The 21205-nt window shown below is 41.7% G+C and overlaps 1 protein-coding gene across 2 annotated transcripts in view; it reads right to left on the reverse strand.

Moving 5' to 3' along the window:
* Positions 1–11608: 11608 nt before the first annotated feature.
* The window catches only part of SSPN (sarcospan), a 35243-nt gene continuing 25646 nt past the window's right edge, over positions 11609–21205 (reverse strand). For both annotated transcript variants that reach the window (XM_037033885.1, XM_037033886.1), the window contains exons 2-3: positions 18749–18835; positions 11609–12076 (exon numbers count right to left, since the gene is read on the reverse strand). In XM_037033885.1, coding sequence (XP_036889780.1) covers positions 11711–12076; positions 18749–18835 — 453 coding nt within the window. In that variant the 3' untranslated portion in view covers positions 11609–11710. The remainder of the gene's footprint in view (positions 12077–18748; positions 18836–21205) is intronic.

The raw sequence follows: 21205 nt of genomic DNA on the forward strand, positions 1-21205 counted from the left end.
TAACATATCATTTGTATATTTTTATTGTGTGTTCACCGCCCCAAGTCAAGTCTCCTTCCATCACCGTTTATTCCCCCTCTACCCTCTCCTACCTCCCCCACCCCACTTTCCCTACGGTATTCTCCACACTGTTGTCTGTGTTTGTGCAGTTTTTTTTCTTTGCTTAATTTTTTCACTTTTTCCACCCAGCCCCACAACATACCTCTGCTTTGGCAGCTGTCTGTCTGTTTGCTGTATCTATGAGACTTTTTATTTTGTTTTTCAGTTTATATCATTCATTATATTCCACATACAAGTTAAATCAGATTGTACTTTTCTTTCTCAGTCTCGTTTCGAGATATCTCTGACTTATGAGAATATTCTCTAGGTCCAACCATACCATCGTAAAAAAGAAGATTTCTTTCTTTTTTACAGCCGAGTAGTATTCCATTGTGTAAATGTACCACAGCTTTTTTTTTCATCTGCTCATTTACTGATGGGCTATGTAGTCTATTTTCCAGAAATTTTTTGCTACATATTTTATTTTTATGGCTACATTGAAGTGATAGATCATTGATATTTAAATTCTACTCTTTCCTACTTGCCTTTACTTTCCTTATTTTTGACCCTATTTCCAAAATTCCCTAAGCCAGAAGCACTTTAAAACATAGAAGAGAACAGGGACACATGAGAAGAGATCACAACACAATTAGAAGTCTGTTGGTTTGGTGAATTCCCATGATTTCTATTTGGAGGAAATTTTTCTTGTAGCTTGTGGGTAGAATTGGAATGGAGTCATTCTTAAAAAAAAGAGTGGTGTACTATTTTATTAATTATCTCCAGATAATATTATTATACAGGGATAGGGTTTCTATGTTTCCTGGATGATTTCTTTCATCTATACACATAGTTAGGATTTTCTTCCTACCATGTATTCTAAATCCTTCTGACACAGCAAGTTAGCATCGTAAAGAAAAACAAATTTATGACACTTTCATGGGCTATGCCAAGCACTCTTTTGAGTTGTTCTTGCAGTATAAGTAGTTTCCACCCATTTTTGGATGCAGATTGTACTCAAATAAAATAGAAACTATTGCATTTTCTCACTTGAGGTGGACTTGAACTCCACCTTGTCTTCTTGAAATAGGAAACCCAAGGAAGTACATTGTGTTCCTACTATTTTAAAGTGGGTGCATTTTTCAGATTATGTGCCCTAAAAAGTTCCCCTGTCGTGTACACAAGTAGCTTCTGCAAACAGCTTGGGCTTCGGAGATCCTTGTGGGAATCACTCTTTTCAAGAAGCTAGCATGGAAGCCCCCGTCTGCTCTTTCTAACTCAGTGAATTAAATATAATAAGACCTGTGCCACGTTTGTACACAAAACTCAGCACAGCAAGATTTCTTACCTGTTCATTTTGCCTGCTGCTGTTTACAGACCCATGCACTGAACTTGGTGGCTTAGTACATGAAACAGAAGCGTTAAGGGAGTGGCAGGGGCAGATGCGGGAGGGGGATAGAGCCCCTCCCCTCTTCTCTCTCTGCTGCCCAGGTGTGCTTCACACAGCAGTTGGATATGGCTGCACTTCCCCAAGTTCAGGGAGGCACCCTTTTGGAAAGCTTGGCTGAGGGCTCACATGTCAGAGAGCAGGGAAAGAAACGTGCTTCTACCTGAAACTAATCACGTAGCTGGTCCCTGAGGAGAAAATGTCTGCTGCAGAAAGAAATAAGTAAGAGCTTTGGGGGATTCTTGAAAGACTCGAAGGTCCATGGGGAAGAGAGAGCGGGCTGCAGCAGGCTGTCCCCCTCTCTGTCCAGCTTCTCCCCACAGGGCTGCTCTGGCAGCAGAACCAGATGGAAATGTCACCGAATGCTGAGTGTTTTATTCCTCCTGGTCCACACCCTGCCTTATCCAGGGAGAGCTCCTTGGCAACACCATGCAGAGGTTCTTTTCATTTATAATTGAATCCTAAGAGGTATATGTATTTTTTCTAGAAGTGCCAGCTTAAAGTAATTGCTAGAAGTCCCAATAGGGCTAATCAGAGATTCATAGAAAATAAAGATGGAGGGGAAGAACTTACCCAGTGGGTTTCTGTCATTCTGCTCGGAAGGCTCTTGCAGTCCAGGGCAATGATCACAGTTCTTGGCATTGTGGGCTATTAATAGGAGCCTCAAAATAAATCCCTGACTAGTGAGATAAGAAAAACTGATTTCATGGCCTGAATATCTCTCCTCTGGTGACCACACACCTTCCACTTTCATCAGCTGTTTATCAAAATCAGATTAATAAAAGAGTAATCAGATCAGAATTGTTTATGCCTGTTTTAATCTTGAATTACAAATGACTTTCATGTGCTGTTTGAGCAAAGTACTGTGACCTATAGATGAACTAGGCTTCATATTTCCGGCACCTTGTCCTGAACTCACAATTTTCCAAAGACCACAGTCGTTGAGCTCTTGCTGATTGTTGATCTAAGTGACATAGGTGAGGCTCACTCCCCTGGGGCTGTGCATGCGTGGTGATAGATTGTATCTTTGTGATAAGTCATAAGTCATAATAGTTTATTTTGAGCTCTCCCAAGTGGAAGACAATGGAGCATTTAGTAGGTTGTGCAGTTACGTAAGACATCTCTCCCCAAACAAAGAGGCGGCAGGACACCCCGCCAAAGGATTGAGTACAGGAGGCTGTGTGGTCTGGTGGTTCCAGAGAGAGACGTGGGGCCAAGCTTCCTGGGTTCAGCTACCAGCCGAGACTCTGACTCAGGGGGAGCCGAGCCAAGTCTCTTGGCTTGAGGCAGATAGACTGTAAAACCCAGGAGAGAGAAAACCACAGGTCTGTGCTCAAGGACTCTGGGGGAAAAGCACATTTTGGAAATTAAAAAAAAAATTTTGCACTGTTAAGTTACAATTTGGGACTTTTTCAACAAAAAAACGAACATTTTTCCTGCTTCTCCCTTGACACGTCCTCCTCTGGGCAGCAATGTGAAGCCAAGCCAGTCTCTGAGGGTGTTCTGTGTGGGATGAATAGAGAAGCCCGGGGATCAGAGCAAAGTTAGTCAACCTTGGTGAGTTGTCACAGTGATGTTCAGGAAGCCCAACACTGCGGGCAAAGAGGTTCTCACAAATTTCTCCCTTTTCTTACTCATTCTGCCTTCCACAATGAAATATCCTCTGAAATTGTAGGAGGAAAAACCCCTTCCCTCAGATGTCTGGATGCTTCTCTTCAACCAACTTGAGCAGAGACTTGTTTGGCTGCAACCAGCAGCCTGTTCAACTGTAGACCCACCTGGGCTCCCGAGTTTCAGCTGGAGCAGGGGCTGATGGGAAATGCTCTCCAAGTTCTGCAGGCTCTGAAACTGATTCTTTTAAAGCAGACAGTGTAGGTGGCTACCTGCGTGATTGGGTTTGAAGGGACTACTGGGCAGGTATCCCCTTCCCATTATAATGTCTCATTTCTCTGGGCCTGAAAAGTCTTCTGATCTTTAGTAATATCCTATTAAAATGAAAACAATATTTTTACATGTATGTATTTTTGAAATTACAATAAAATATATCAGAAGTTCCTTCTAAGTTATAGATCTATAATGTGTTATAGTCACCTCTAAAATACCTTTCTACTTTTCCAAATTATTTAATATATGTTGACATTACTTTGATCTACTTAAATAGATAAAAATTAGAATCTGTTACTTTTTAAAATTATTGCTATTATCATGATCATTATTTCCAGATTTACATATTCTTCCAACTTTTTCTAACTTAATGTCTAAGTGCAATAAACTTAATGGTACATTTACGCAATGGATTACTATGGTGCTGTAAAAAAGAAGGAAATCTTACCTTTTGTGACAGCATGGTTGGACCTGGAGATTTTATCGTATGCTCAATGAAATAAGCCAGCCAGAGAAAGACAAACACTATATGATCTCACTTATATGTGGAATCTAATGAACAAAATAAACTGAGAAAATAAAAACAGAGGCATGGGCACATGGAACAGACAGACTGATATTAGAGGGGAGGGGGAATGGGAGAAGAGAGGGGAGACTGGTAGAAAGAAGATAAAAGAATTAGCCAAAGAACAGATATGCATGACTCATAGAAACAGACAAGTGTGGTGATGGCCAGAGGGAACGGGGAGGGGGGGGAGGGGCTGCTGAATGGAGTTAGGCAAAAGGGAGGAAAATGGGGACATCTGTAATAGTGTCCACAACAAAAATAAAGTTAAAAATATAAGTAAAAAACCTTACTTATATTTCCTCTTAAAGGGAAGACAAAGATAAATATTACAGTAGTCTAGAAAATGAAAATATTATTTATAGAGCTTTCTGTATTTGAAGTCTGAACTCCCGTACTTGAGTTAACAACCATAGTTGAGTCTTACACAAATGGAACAGGGGGTGGAGGAGGAGCAGGTTTGGCTGTGGAATGGGTTTGGGGTAAGGGAAGTGGCAGTCTCTTCTGTAGAAACGTTGAGAGAGACCAGGAGAGAGGTATATAAATTCCAGAGGGGAGGGTGGCCTTCTCTGTCATTTTACCCAGAACTGTCCTAAATGACTGTAAAATCCGCATGTTGCCCTGGATGGTGTGGCCCAGTGGATTGAATGTCAACCTGAGAACCAAAAGTTCGCCAGTTCAATTCCCAGTCAGGGCAAAGGTCTGGGTTTCCAGCCAGGTCTCCAGTTGTGGGTGTGCCAGAGGCAACCCATGGGTGTTTCTCTCACACATCAACGTTTCTCTACCTCTCCTTATCACTTCCTTCCTCCTCTCTAAAAATTAAATAAATAAAATCTTTTTAAAAATAAATAAAATAAGCCCTGGCTGGTGTAGCTCAATGGATTGAACGTGGGCCTGCGAACCACACGATCGTGGTTCGATTCTCAGTCAGGGCACATGCCTGGGTTGCAGGCTAGTTCCCAGTGGGGGACTCACGAGAGGCAACCATACATTGATGTTTCTCTCCTTCTCTCCTTCCCTTCCCCTCTAAAGATAAATAAATAAAATCTTTAAATAAATAAATAAATAAATAAATAAATAAAATCGGGTATGGGTGGGTGTGAGGGTTTTACCAAGCTGGTTGCTCTTACTCTAACCCAACCTAAGTTAGATGGAATCCAGGGTTGTACTTGTGGTCACCTTCTACAAGCCCCAAATATACTAATGAAGTCATTCCTCCCTACATTTGCCTACGTGCACATACCTAGCCATTGGCTAAATAGCGGAGCTTAATGTCTCATATCTCAAGATTCTCCGTATTAAATAAAATAAAGCAAGCTCTCTCTTCTTTTTCAACTGTATAACCATCCTTTGGTCATTTTTGTTGCAATCTAGAAAAAATTTAATAAAAAATTAAAAGTCTGCCCTTGCCCATAAAGGTAACTGAGGGAACATTGTTTTTTCTGTGGGTTTGTGAGTTCTGTCCTGAGTGAAAGAGAATAAAACCATGCACTGAGCTTAGTGATCACATGCTTTTCAGACTCTGCTTCCTCTATTTCTGACACTCCATTGTGGCCAGCACACCTTTTGCAAGGATTCCCTGGGTAGCCAATGGTCTAATAAACCCATGCCTAAGAAGATGTAGAGACACCAATTTGGGGTATATTTCATGAAATTACAGTCATCTTCTCTGGTCACAAGTGTCACTGCTCCCTGTGGTCCCGGAAGAGCCACCCTCTTACTCTATTGGTCATACCTGATCACGCGAAGACTACCCAGGGAGAATTTCTGGGGAAAAGGTCTGAGTAGGAATGCATACAGAGTAAGTGGAACTCCCCACACAGAAGCCAAAGTCCCTAGGTTTAGGGACCCCAAAGGGCCCCTGCTTACATCTCATTGTTCAGCTGCCTCATCAGGTATGACCAGAGCCTCCTCCACAGTTCCTGGCCTCAGCAGGCGGGCCTGGAGCCCAGCTCAGAAACCCCTGCTCCCCTCTCCGGCAGGTGTTCATGTGGAGGAGGAGGGGCAAGCACAGATCGCACAGACGACTCTCCAGGCCCCCGCTGCGCCCCCTCCAGTCAGAGAATCTTGGTAAGTGGAAGACTTCAGTCTCAGTTGAAATCTTTGTACTTGGATTATGGCTTTAGAGCCTGCTTTTCCCCTAGAATAACAAATGAGCATATATTCCACATCCCTCTGGTTAGAGGATCTTCCCAAACAAACAAACAAAAAAACACAAGAACTACAACAACAAGACGTTCTCTAAGAACCCATGCTTTGGTGTAAACATATATAAATATTTGTTGGAAAGAAATGACAGAATGAATAGTCTCCAAACTGGCATCCCTATACATTAGATTTATTTTCATTTGCTTACAATCTGAATTAAAAAAAATACTGTAAGCAATAAAAGATATGAATATATCAAATGGAAAAATAATTTACAATAATTTCTTATGAACTATAAAGATAGGCTCTATTAAGGGAAAAAGTAGATTGCTGGCTGTAAAATTTCAATAATTAAATTTGGCACAAATGTAAAGGTTTTTGTGAGGTTTTTCATACCCAGTCTACAAAATCAAGCTCTAGTTGGTATTTTCTGACTGTGCTAAAAAATAAATCTTTTTATGATGCTGGAATAAGAATCAATGACCCACAGAGTCAAGCACACTGGAGGTACTTGATGGGTGGTTTTTAAATAAATAAGGGCTTGTATACTGCAACCCAGCATACAGAGGACTGATAATGTGCCGAAGCTCAGTAAAGCTGTGTTTTTAAAAGTGGGGGTTACACATGCTTCTATTACATTAAATTGGAAGTAATATGAACATCAGGAGAACTGTCTCAGTTTCTACTTCTGCCTGGGAGAAGAACTGACAGAAGATAGCCACATTCAAGAAACACCCTAGCCCTGGCTGGTATAGCTCAGTGGATTGAGCGCGGGCCTGCGAACCAGAGGATCGCAATTCGATTCCCAGTCAGGGCACATGCCTGGGTTGCAGGCCAGTTCCCAGCAGGGGACACACGAGAGGCAACCGTACACTGATATTTCTCTCCCTCTCTCCTTCCCTTTCCCTCTAAAGATAAATAAATAAAATATTTAAAAAAAAGAAACATCCAGATGTGTAAACCAACAAGTAGGGGCCCAGCCAGCACATAATTCCAACAGCTATCATCAACAAGACTTGGTACTACCTTACAGTAAAAACCAGATTTTTTGATTGAGGCCCATTTGATAATGTTTGTGGTTTATAAAAAGAAAGTCAAGGAGTGGGGAGAGCAAAACAACTACTTTTCTCCTTGGATGTGGGACAGAAACCTGCATCAATGAGAAGTGGCACCAGCTATGTAAAACTAGCTGAGGGTGGAAGAAACCGAATGTTCGTAAGCTCCCTCTATGAGGCCGTCACTTCGCAAGGTGCTACTTCGTTTAACTTTCCCATAAGGCTGTGAGGCAGTGATGTTTTTCTCTACTTTACAAAAGGGGAAGCTAAAGACTCTATGGTTTATCCAGACCCTATAGTGGCAGATTTCCAACACTAAGACCTTCAGCCCTGACACCTGGGATAGGAGACCCAGCTGACAGCCTGCATCCTAAGTCATCCTCTTTCCTTTTGCATTCTATAAGCTTTTCTACCTAAATTAAACTAAAAGAACCACTGTATTTTACAGTATCATCAGCTATGTAAATTGCCTCAGAGTTGGTAAGGACTTCTTGCATTCAGATTTGAAATGAAATAGGCCATCTGCTTGTCCATGTAATTAAATGCGTGATGTGATTGAACATGTGACACTCAGCATGTACCCCTTTCTTTAGACCACACTTTACTTGTCATTAATGGAGATATGTGAAGATCGGTGTTCTAAGTACTTTTGGCACGATACTTTCCAGCCTGGGGTCCCTAAGCCTGCAGAGCATTTACCACCCTAACTTCTACAATGGGTGCAGTGTATCAGAATAGACGGTCACTGAAACAAAGGAGTCAAAATGAATATGAGTTCTGGTCTGTACCAAAGCCAGATTTCTGAAGTAAATAGGAATCAGACAGATTTTACATACACTGTCCTACTTCATGTGCAATGTACCACCACTTTAAAGCACACCCAAACACGGTGTTTTGAAAGGTTATGAAAATTTTATTAACAAAGAAAATCTACATGATACACATCACCTATAGAAACAACCACCTCAAACATATAGGAAACACTGCGTTTTCTGTTCGCCATTTCATCAGTGCCAGGAGAATGAAGCCACAACGTCAAAGTACAGAGCAATGTTTTTGAAGGGCATAATCACTGGAGATAATAAGGTACTAGAAAAATCAGAAGCAACAAATCAAGGTATTCATTTCACAGGCTGAACCAGAGTCTTCATCCAAATGAATGTTTCCACTCTGAGTCCATGTACTTGGCCATCAGCTGTTTTAAACATTATACTGAATATACGTACAGCTTCCATCTAAACACACGATAGAGTTAACTTGAGTAGAGTGAGAACTGAGAGCCAGTGTGATTTATAGAAATTTAGGGCCACATAGCAATAGTCCAGAGATAATCCCTACAAAATGTCAAGGTGTACTTGATGATATGATATGATTGACTTTTCAGGATCACTTTGAAGTTCCTTTCTGATTATCTTTAAATACTGTTTGCTGTTGTCCCTTGGAATTCCCTTTGTTGACCCTCTACCCTTCCCTCTACTAAAAATCTATAAACATATTCAAGATATACGGCAAGCAAGAGGGGAAGTACAAGAATAAGAAAAGATTCTGATGCTTTGGACGTGAATAGAGAACACACATGGAAGGGTTCTCACCATCAGAACAACACACTGTTGTGTGAGCTGGAAGCCCGACAAGAGAGATCATATAGACTTTTAATCCAAGGACGTTAGGCCTGTTAGCTGACTACAGTTTCCAGGGTCTGGGGTAGCTTTATTTTTAGGCATGGCTCCCAGGAGCTGCCTACACAAATTTGGAGGGAGCCAAGGAGGCACAGATGGTGGTCACGTGAAGGCACAGGCTGAATGCGTGGGCTCAGTTACAGGGTCTGTGCGTTCAGGCTGCTGTATTCCTCCTATTTCCAGCACAGCCACGTCCAGGCTGTTCCCCCTCTTTCCAAAGTCTTGATTCATTTAATCCTCCTGCAGGAGGTGGGAGAGGAGGAGGACTGCACGATTCCTACTGTTTTATGGTTTAGAGGAGACAGTCACCATCTTGGCTTCTTGTCAGATTTTAAATGTAACATTTTGCTAAGTGTAAAGCTGTGTATCTGCTCCTTTTCTGTTGCAGTTATGGTATCTTCAATATTTGCAAAACACAAACTCAAAATACTTCAAATCAAGCCCAAAGCAGTTTGTTATTCACGCGACATAGTTTTTACACATATCAATACACAGTGAGCTCGCAGAACTGAAATCTTTTCCTTGCTTCTTTCTTTTTCTTTTCATTTCTTTTCTTTTCTTTGTGTTTTTGGTTCTTCTTGCAATTTTCCCTGACTTTGGGGATTTAAGAATGACTCAATTACACAATAGCAAAATCCCCATAATGTACATCTCTATAATCTCCTGATTGTCATCAAGCTGGTTGCCATGTCAGTTCTTACTGGTTGCATTGTTTAGAAGAGGAAGCCCACCAGCCAAAATAGTCTGCTATTTGAAATACCCTGTGAATATACTTGTAGCGCATACAGCACCTTAGTGTTGTGTAGCATTCTAATTTTCGAATATAAAAACCTGTAGTGTTTGCTATAAAATGTTGTTAAAGGTATTCGGGGTGTGCTTCCGGTGGTGCAAGATTCACAGTATTTAACATTAAAGCACTAATTTTGCACTCTTTAAAGAATAGCCTACAAAATTTCAGACTCTGAGTCATTTTCTTCTTTACATAAAAAACTGCCATAATGAAAATGGATTCAAATACTAAGGGTTTTTTTGTTTGTTTGTTTTTTTAACAGAGCACAAAGAACTCTTCAGGTCATCCTCAGGATGCTTGGTGTTCTGTCGATGTCATTTTTGTGTGTGATCAAACCTCTTCTCCAGAGTTTTATCCCTAAATCCCCCCAATGTGCCTTCTTGACCTGAGCTTCTGTGCAGGCGTTTTTAAAAAGCAAGTCAATACATAAAAAGGTTTTAACATCTGTTAATCTGTTGTTTTATCTGGGGGACATAAAAGATATATACAATCCTCCAACTAACCGATTTAACATTTTTCTTTTCATTTGGGTGTTTACATTGTGTAGAAATAAACACTCTCATCATGATCAGTGGAGTTATTCATCTATTTTCTAAGGCAAACAAGAAAATGTTTTTTAGGATAGAATTTCATGATTAGTAAAGTATATAAGCAATGTAGAAAGGCAAATTGAACTCAATTGTCTTGAATTTATGCTTTCAACAGAGCATGCTGAGAAAGAGTTTTAATAACATTTACGCTGCACGAATTTGCATTCCTTCTTTAAAACACTGATAGTGTTCTAAATTTAATAATAGCACTAATAATAGAGAAAAGTCCCTCCATAGGGAACCTGTGCTTCTTTATGTCAGTTACTTAAAAAGAAAACAAAAACTACCCAAGTCCATGCGCATATGCTCAAATAAGAACCTCAAAGCATTGGTTTTAGTCCCTAGGTTGACTGTGCATACAAACCAATAATAGGATTGCATACCAAAGACAGTTTTATGAATGAAACACATTGGCATCACCCAATCTTTCTCAGAAGTATTTAGCTGCCAAGAGAATACTTTACAACATATCACAAATGTGCTATTTGTAGAAACATTCCTATTACAAATGCTCTTGGTTTTTGTTTAAATGAATATATTTAACCTGAGCTATTAATAATTTTTTTCTCCCTTGTAAAGCTTAGCTTTCAGAAGAGACAATGTTTAAGCCTCTTCTCTGTGAGAGTCACATCTCCTAATACTGACTGTGCCACGTAAGTACGACCAGAGCTCATTAAATAGACTTCTGAGCATAATTATAATGAACAATTAGCTAGAAATTGGTTTTAATGATTTGTTTTAGATGATAGAACAGAAGCATAATGTAATTATTTTAACCTTCTACATCATTAAGGATACCACTACTACCAACTTCCAATTACCGAGACGCAGACAATCACCCGAGATTCGGTAAGTGGTCCGCTTCCCGCGCCCAGCCAAGGGAGCGGAGGAGAGAAGGCCGCTGCCCCAGCTCAGGCGCTCACAAGTATTTAGTCTTTAGCAAAGACCCTTCCCTTTCTATTCTGCTCCTCTAACTTGTTCCATGGCTTGAAGACATCTCTACCAGGGAAAACAGAGAGTCAACTTGGCCATTCCGTTCTTTCCACACCTTCTGCCTCTTCCGAGATATGGTGGGGATGCCCTGGTGGGAGGTAGGAGGGCCTGGAAAAGCCTCCACAGAATTTAGCAAGTGGGCCCGAGTTGCTAATTCACACCATCAAACTAGACTAACAGGAACGATGATAAAAGTCATGGATAAAATGAGCATTCGGAATAAACTCCAGACTGTAAAGATAAACCTATGCTATTCTGTCCTACGTGATGTCCTTTCAGGATCCCAAAGTCAATTTGAATCTTATTTTTCTCATAAGAATTTGTAAAAAATACTATAGAAACACGGAGAAATGCTGTTTCATTTCTTGAAAAATATAAAAATATTCATTTAGAATAGTAACTATTACTTATTGTCAGTTTTTTTCTTTCTTCCTTGTCTTTTTTCTCTTTTCTTTTCCTTCCTTTTTTTTTTAACCTCAGCCAGTCAGCGTGCCATTTTGTCTCCCACCTTTCAGCAGGAATGTTACACCTGCTGCTGCTGGCCTTCGGAAGTTGTTAGGGAATACATCCTGTCACCTACATAAAAGACCTGGTACCTGTGTTTCCACATCACAAAGCAGGCCAACAAGCACACAAGGCCACAGACCAAGTTAAGAATCATCTGGATGAGTAAGAACAGTTGGAAAGTGCCCGTGATGCTGGCACAGTCAGCCACATCCCGGTACACCAGGGTCCTGCTGAGGGGCTCCGCGGAGGGCAGCTTGCAGTGGCAGGAGTTGAGTGCTGTTCCGCAGGTGACCTGGGTGAGCTGAGAATAGTGGTGGGCAGCAAACGCTGCGGCCAGCACGCAGACCATCAAGCTGAGGGCACTCAGCAAAAAGTACAATAGCTGCAAGAGAGAAGAAAACCTTTCCAGTTACAAAGGACATCAAATGACTATTGAGAAAGCTAATCATAAAAGCTGTTTTTTTTCCTTCTCTCCCAAGAAGTTCCCTGGTGGAGGGCTATTTCTCCTCAGAAATTTAGTACCTGGGACATAGAAATTGTTCCGGGTTTATTTGTCAGTGAGTAATCCTTAAGTGCTGATCATACCTCTCGGTGCCATAGAGATGCTGGGTGCTTTCCACGAACTAAGCCAACAATATTAGCTTGGTTGTCGGTGTCTGCGTATGGAGGTAGCAAGCAGCTTAGAGAAATCCCAGACACAAGAGCCACCCCAAAAGGCATGCTGTGCTTGCTTTGATATCAAGAACTGATGAGATAAAAATTGAAATGAGACTAGAAAGTAAAGAACACATTTCTGCAAGGTGCATCCTGTGTCAGCCAAAACTGCTAATTCTTGGTGAACAAGAAATACAGGTTATTAAAAATATTATATTTAATGTAGAGTTGTCAAACTGTGACCAGGAATGCCAAGATCCCCAGTAAATAGTTGCTGGGAGAAAAAAATTTTGGCTCCAGAAGGTAGGTGACGTGATGTCAACTTCATCACCTACAAGTCTCCTCCCAGATGCAACTACAACCATGTAGTTCCTGAGCATGAAAATAGACTCTAAATTGTCCCCCAGCCACCAAGTTTAAACACTGTTGGCCTGAATGCCAGCCTTGGGAAGGAAGAATCAGGTTACAGGTCTAATTCTGCCATTAAAGAAACGTGGAGTCCCTGAATAATCCAAACATTTAGCTTACACCTGAAGTACTTTGATGAAAAATTGTGAGTACTCATTGACATGCCCACAACAAAAAAACATTTTATAGAACAAAAAATATTCTTGTGATCAATCTCATTAACTGGACACATTTGTCTTAATGGTTCTGCCTACCAAGGGTCTAAATAAGGAAAAGAGTTCCTAGGTCTTGGGACTGGTGTACTCAACACAGAGCAAGGTTTATATCACTATAGTCAAAATGCATTCTATACGAGGAGCAGTTCTGGTGAATGTGAACTCCCCAAAGTAAAATTAGTTCCAATCATGCCTAAGTTCAGATTAAAGTAGCTCTAAAAATATTTGGCCCTCCCCCCACCAACTATATGCAATTCAAATAAAAACATACATGTATGGTTATGCATGAAAAAGTCCTCCAAATGAGAGATTTTCCACACATTAACAATTCCAAGCTTTTCTAAGCCTTAGAGATAGAATACTTAAAAATTAATTTTTTTCCTTGAGTAGTGTGGGTGTGCATGTGCACCCATACACATATGTGGTTGCTGGTGCCCTCAGCATGTGTCTGGTTTGCCAGGAAGCTTGGCTATGCACCCGAGTGCACAGAAAGACAGTGGTTAACAGCATTTGGTCTTACAATGAACCAAGGAGTATGAGGATTCTTTGGATCTTCTCATCAAAAATATCTTTTTTTTTTAAACTTTATTTATTTATTTATCTTTAGAGGGGAAGAAGAGAGGGAGAGAAACATCAATGTATGGTTGCCTTTTGTGCGTCCCCTGCTGGTAGTTAGCCTGCAAGGAACCAGCCTGCAACCCAGGCATGTGCCCTGACTGGGAATCGAACCGCGATCGTCTGGTTCGCAGGCCCGCACTCAATCCACTGAGCTACGCCAGCTAGGGCTCATCAAAAATATCTTGACTATACACACTACTTCTAATTTTCCAATCATTTGAAGGATTATCAGATATAATCCACATTCCCCCCACCGGTGACACTGTTTATAGAAACATCTTACATCTCAGGGATATAAGAAGGGTAACTTATACTCAGCACTTTTTGTCTCCCTTGGAAAAAGAGAACAAGATGAATACAAAATGACACATTTACAAAATTTACGAAGGCAATATTTAATTTGTGTTATTGAATGCCATTGCATTCAATCCCCAAGAATTTCAGCGGCCATATTTTCTGCAAACACTGGCGTGCTTAGGCTAAAAAGGCATGGGTTTATTTTGAGGGGCCACTGGGGCAGAATATTTGAAATACTCTGGGTTGTACTGGAATTCTCAAGCTTGATGACTGACTTCAAACTCTGGGTGCCGGGAGCCAAATTAAATCGTGTTGGCTGTGTCATGCATGTGGCCCCGTGTAGCTGCCTTTCCAATGCAGCCAACGCAGAACTTGGAATTATTTGCTGGAACATAGGTACATCTATAACTTTACCAGCAGGGAAGGCTCAAATTAGAGAGATAATCTCCCACCTGAGAGTCATCTACTTAGTAGAACAGTCCCAAATGGAGTATTCTCCATACATTTTATTGCCATCAAGGGATGGAACTAGGGAGTGTGTGGGTCTTGTAATAACCTTTCTATCTCCAACACATATACGTACAGCCTGAGAGAGCAGATGTCTACAGCACCCATTGGCATAACATATGGAATTAACTGAGATAATCCATCACTCAATCTGTAAATAATTCTAATTGTTATAGAAATATTATTGTCATAATCACCACAAAAATCCATCTGCTAAAATGAGAACAGTGTCTATTTTAAAAAGACGACCTTTGGCACAGAGGTCAAAAAGTTTGCCAAGCCTTGGCTGGTGTGGCTCAGTGGGTGGAGTGCTGTCTTTCCAACTGAAAAACGTTGCTGGTTGGATTCCCAGTCGGGGCACATGCCTGGGTTGCCGGCCAGGTCCCCAGTTGGGGCATGTGAGAGGCAACTGATAGATGTTTCTCTCGCACATCAATGTTTCTCTGCTTCTCTTTCTCCCTCCCTTCCCTTCTCTCTAAGAATAAGTAAATAAAAATTTGTAAAAAAGATTTGCCCAAGACATTTAATAATGTACATCAGTGCCGGGTGATGGTTAGGAGCATGGACCAGGGTACCAGACTTCCAGTGTTCAAATCCCAGTTCTCTCCTCCGCTGTGGACCTCGGCACATCAAGCAATCCCATGTGTACCTCTGTGTCTTCACCTGTAAACTTGGAATGATGATCATAATAGCATCTACTTCACAGGATTTTTATGAGGATCAAAAGAGTTGATATCTGTGAAGGGCTTAGAACAGTGCTAAGATACATAGTAGCACTATTTAAGTATTTGTGAAATAACCAAATTAGTGGAGATGAAAAAACACTGTCTGTTCTCAGGACTCAGGCTATCAACTTTATTGGCTTTGTCTTGTTCTCTGTCCTGTGGGAGTAAGGATGCAAATTTAGCTCATAGAAAGGATGTAAACATTTACACAAACACGGAGATTGCTCCTTTCTAACTGAGCAATCCGTCTTAATGTGCTAGAAGCCTGGAAGAGCACAAACAGAAGCCACGCCCCTCACCATTTCCAGTGGTGCGTACCTCACACATTGTGATTCTGCGTCTCCCCCTCCACGAAAGCATCCGGCCAAGTAAACAGGAGTGAGCCACAATATCAGGTTCATTATCTATTTTAAGACATACATATGTACTTGATACCCTAAAGCTTGTGGGCTACATCGGCAGCGTTGTAGCATTTTTCCTTCATGGATTTAGCTCATTTGACAGCAACAAGCTTCTGTGTTAGAATCTGTAATTTAAAATCAAGTGGCTTGTTTTACCTACCCAGCATGAATAAGCTATCAATGAAAGAGTTTACCATGACCTTGGGAATGCGAGCAAATATATCTTGATAAAAGCCCGGTGGGGGACGCGTTTGTTGTGCTGGTGTGGGACTGGCGCTGGGCTTTGGGCGGGCGGGCGGGCGGAGGCTCGGTGGCCGCGGGCGCTTATGTAACCCAGCGCCCAAGCGCCGCTCCGCGGGCTGGCTGCCTCTAATTGGTACCCGGCTGCAGCTTCAACGTGCGGTGACTTCGGGAGGAGGGCGATTCGGCTTCGATTTAATTACCTTCCCGGTGGCAGGCAGGAGATGGCAGCTGCAGCCTAGGGGCCTCCTGGATGACGGTGCGAGGCAATTGCGCCTTAAGTGCCCTTGTGGGGACTGTGCCCGGGGTGCTTCTGCAAGCACGTGAACCGGACACGTTTCTAAAAATCATCAAGGTGAGCTCTAGAAAGCCGGGCCACAGGAAAGGCAGGAGGCCCAGCCCACGGAGGGATGGGCTGCCGAGCCCAGGGGCAGAGCCCCAGGAGAAAGAAGGAAGGTGCGGAGGCGTCCAGGGCCTGCCCACGCCCCGGAGAAGACTGTGTTAGGTTGAGATGAAAAGACAAGCCCCCGTGGCTATTGTCTCTTAAGAAAAAAGTGCGTGTTTGTGCAGGCTACAATATGACGCTGTCATCATCACCTGATTGCTGGCCTGGCGATCCGCCTCCTCAACAGGAGGAAATAAATTCTCGAAGCTGAGGCCAAGGTTCCAAAAAGGGGCACTAAAATATGGTTATGCTAGGGAGAAACACCACATGGAGATGTATTTCATTTCTTCCCCATAAAAAGGTGTAAGAAGAACAAGGGAAGTCAGCTGTAACCTGTTGTGCCTTTGGGAAACCTTGAGAAGGACTGAAGTTCGTTTTCTAGCTGAAGATAATATAGCGGGCATCTTAGAGAGCCGGCAGGAAGCATCACTAAAGGCCACATGCAGGAGGAATCTGCCTTAGTGTTTGTCAATGCCTATCACAGGGTGTGTGTGGGGGGGAGAGGGGGGCGGGAGGTGGGCGGGGCCAGGGCGAAAGAAAGCTAATGAGATGTTCCTAGTGAGGAGTTCTCAACCTGGCTGACATTGGCAGGGACTTTTTTCCCCCTTGCTCCTCCTTTTACTGGCAGATGTTGAGATGGCTTTGGGGGCCTCTGTGAAGCTGGTGCTTTTGCCTTTCCTGTTCCTAGGACCACCTGGGGGAGGAGATGAAGGCCCTTCACAGACACTGATGCATCTAGTTTAGAACGGTTTTTTACCCGGTGAATGAAGTTACTGTAATGTAACAGACCATTTCTTACTGGGCGTCCTGGCTGGGTTTTTTTTTGTTTGTTTGTTTTAAATCATCACCAAGCCTTACCTTACAAAAAAATGAAATAAGCACGGACTGATGTCTGTTTCATCTGGACTTCTTTTAAGGAATACCGTCAGAAAAAGTAAAACTTCTAAATGTGGGTATATTCTAACTCTATCATTTTTTAAATAGCTTCCGTTAATTTTTCTTAATTAAAAAAGTTGTGTCTAATTGAATAACATTTCAAAATTAGAGAAAAAACTACAAAATGCAACTAAAATCGCACCTTTTACAGATAACTCTTTTTTTCTAAGCACATAGAACTATTTTTTTTTCTGTAGGGTCATGCCATACATTTTTATGTAGCCAGCTTTTCTGTTGGTTAATATAATGTAAACATTTTTATTCTAATAATTACTCTAAGAATTACTCTTTCACCACATTATGTATATATATATATATATATATATATATATATATCAACATATTTTTCCACCAACAGTTTCTGTTATACTAGAATATACTAATATCTAAGTTTCTTTGTAATTTCCAAATAATCTAGTTAACTTACTTTCATGCGTCATGCTTTCTTGTTTTAGTGAACAAAGGAGTATGCAGTTTGTATGTATTTTATCGTAGAAGAAAAGTATACCATGTGAGTGGACAAAAAACCAACCAAACAAAAAAACCCACTACAGAAAGCTCTTTGTTCTCTGCTACAGCAGTTGAAAGAAAATGTAGGAATTTGACTTCTACCAGTTCTGACTGCTAAGTTGGGTGTACATTTCCCTAAGCTCTGAAAGGGTGTGTGTGTGCGCGTCCCTTTGGCGTAGATTCTATGTGTGGTGGCAATGCTGTGTACTTGAAGTGGCTCCAACTGAGCACCAGTCTCTAACAGAGCAAAACTCCATGCACGGAAAGGACACACACACACACACACACACACACACACACACACATGCTAAGCCAGGCACACCCTAGCCCTTGNACCAAACAAAAAAACCCACTACAGAAAGCTCTTTGTTCTCTGCTACAGCAGTTGAAAGAAAATGTAGGAATTTGACTTCTACCAGTTCTGACTGCTAAGTTGGGTGTACATTTCCCTAAGCTCTGAAAGGGTGTGTGTGTGCGTCCCTTTGGCGTAGATTCTATGTGTGGTGGCAATGCTGTGTACTTGAAGTGGCTCCAACTGAGCACCAGTCTCTAACAGAGCAAAACTCCATGCACAGAAAGGACACACACACACACACACACACACACACACACATGCTAAGCCAGGCACACCCTAGCCCTTGCCCCCTGTGCCCTCAGATTCTTGGTGCAGATCGCTTGTTTGTACACGATGTACCTTTCCTGTCTCAGTGATCCCACCTGCAAGAGGAAATAGACTGCTTCATCATTAAAATATTTGAACTAGCCCCGGGATATGGAAATCGGCCCTGATATAGGCATCTTTTCCCTGGCAAAGTCTTTTTGTTGAACTGATGAATTTTCAATATTCCTTTTAAGGGCATTGAAGGACAGATTTCATATGCTCCATGCCAACCCAGTTCATGGAAATCAAGACTTTAAAAAAATTAGTGTTACATTTGGAGTCTGGATGAATGCCCTCCTAAAACATTTTTTGGCCTGCCTAAAAATGCAATTTCTGGAATAATCAGATATGCAACTGCTTCAAAAAGCACCCCTTTATTTTACACTTGTGTTTCTTTCTATGTGATGATAAGAGAAAAAAGAAAAATGTCAACTTACTTTCATAGCAAACTGGATACATGTCTTCTCGTCAACTTGATACGAGACACAAAGCATAAACAAACCGAGATAGGCCACTAGGCAGACCTGCAACAGAGAACAGGCAGGAGAGGGCGTGGTCAGGGTGAGCTGTGCATTCTGATGTCAGCAATCTCAGTGCCTTCCTCCAGCAACCTCCTCACTCTCAAGGTGTTCATTTCATGTACTTATCTTTCCTTGCTGTTTTTCTCAGTTTTAAAAATAGTAAAGTCAAATTATTTCAATTTAGCCAGTATTTATGAAGTCCTTTCGATGTGCTATACAAGGTCCTTCAGGGTATCCAATGATAAATAAAAGTTCCTCAACCTCAATAAGCATGCAGCCCAGTCCAGGCCAAGATAAGTACACACACTACTCTGGAGCAGGGCATTATATGTCAGGTGCTATTCAGAGACGCACAAAAAGGGGGAAAATAGCATTACCCTGGACAATTAAAAACAGCTTCACTAAAGAGGGAGATTTGACATGGTCCTTGAAAGGGATGATGATAACAATTGTGATCACTAACATTTACTGAATACCTACTTTGTGCCCGGGCTCTAGATTTCTTCATATAATTATCACAAACCCCTATTAGGTCGGTGCTATTATGAGTCTCATGTCATAAACAAAGAAACAGAAGTACAGAGCTAGTAAGTGATGGGATCGTCACTCCGACCAGGTAGCCTGAGTGAAACAGCATGAGCAATAGTGCAAAGGCAGGGCCGCACATATTGTGTGGAAGGAACAGCCAGGATGTACCCAAAGTTAAAATAACAAAATATACAGTTACCTGGAAAAAAATGCTAAAATATAGACCTATCAGAAAAGGTAGGTTGAAAATTTGGCATTGTAGGAGTTATTCAGTAAGTGGTGGGGCTCCCTTGAAAATTTTTGAGCAGGAAAATGACATGATTCAAACTACATTCCAGGCCCTGTCCTGGTAGTTCAGTTGGTTGGAGCATTGTCTTGATACACCAGAGTCGCAGGTTTGATCCCCAGTCAGGGCACACACAAGAAGCAACTGATGAATACTTAAGTAAGTGGAACAACAAAGTGATGTTTCTCTCTCTCTCTCTCTCTCTTTCTCACTCCCTCTCTTTCCCTCCCTTCCTCCCTCCATCTCTCTCTCCCCACCCCACTATTTTGTATCTTTCTCAAATCAATAAATAGTTCTTTAAAAAAAGGATGTGTAGTGGTGAGGGGATTGCCTGAGGGAGCAGTTGGGGCTGGGTGGAGGGGAGCAAGGGGAAAATGGGGACAACTGTAATACCATAATCAATAAAATATATTTTTAAAAGACATGTCTCAGGGAAATAAGCAGTGGTATTAGATGGGTTGGCAGTGAAAGAACATCAGGATATTATTTTACTAATCAAAGCAAGGTTGAGATACCAGGTGGGCCAGAGCTCAGGTGGTGGTGGGCAAAGCCAGAGAAAGAGGCGGAATAGCGAAGTGTAGCAAAAGCAGACTCTGTACATCTTGGCTATAGATGGCTGAAGGGAGGGCGCTGGAGAGGGAGGAAGAGAAAGCAATTCCCAAGTTCTGAGTGTCAGTGATGGAAAGAGAGGGGATGTGATGGGCTGGAAGAAGGATGGCAACTTTGAAAAAAAGGATATAGATTTTCTTTTTAGTGCACTTTTTTTTTCTTTTTCCAAACTGTGGTGTAGAGTTTCTAATCAAAGTGTTACCTATTCACTCCCAGTTTTGGAAACCCTACAATGTTGCTAAGTTCTATTTTAAGGTAGAAAACATAAGGAACAGTATTGCATTTTCTGATAAGCACAGTTTTCCTAGAGGTGGTGGTAGAATGACTGAGAGTTACCTAGCAAGTCATTGAATGGCTGGTTTGGAGATATTCGTTGTTCCTGCCCCTGAGGCCAGTTTCAGACCAAAGAGCATCCCAGCTAGGGTGGTAGAGTTGTTTAATTACAAGCCAACATAGCATTTTCATGTAACACCTCGGTCCTATTCTTCCCTTGATTACAATATCAGTAAGTTGCTTATTCCCTACTGGGTTCCCAAGTTCAGGGCTGTTCAGGTTTCTACTGGTCTGTGAAGCCAAGAGCCAAGCCTTCTTTAGGAGAGGCTATTTGCAAGGCCCCCCATCACCAGGACTAGCTGAATGTCCTGACAGCAGTAAGTAGATAACGTTCCCAGTGGAGACACACAGACCAAAAAGACATGAGCATGGCATGGACTGGAGAAGTCTGGGTAGAAAGCAAAGCAGGTAGGACCCAAGGAGGCAGAGTTTCAGCAGAGCACTGGAAGATTTGGAAATAATGCTTCTGAAGTTGTTTGCATAGCCCACAACATGGCTGATGTTTCCAAGTCAGGGATAAAGTACTTTCTCAAAACTCATTTTTAAAAAATATCTAATTCAGGTATAAGTTTGACAAGGACTGTAAGGGCCCAGTATGTATTCCCACATTAAGAATT

Source organism: Sturnira hondurensis, unplaced genomic scaffold (assembly GCF_014824575.4).
Source record: "Sturnira hondurensis isolate 20B ecotype Veracruz unplaced genomic scaffold, ASM1482457v3 Scaffold0021795, whole genome shotgun sequence".
In the NCBI taxonomy this organism is placed as follows: domain Eukaryota; kingdom Metazoa; phylum Chordata; class Mammalia; order Chiroptera; family Phyllostomidae; genus Sturnira; species Sturnira hondurensis.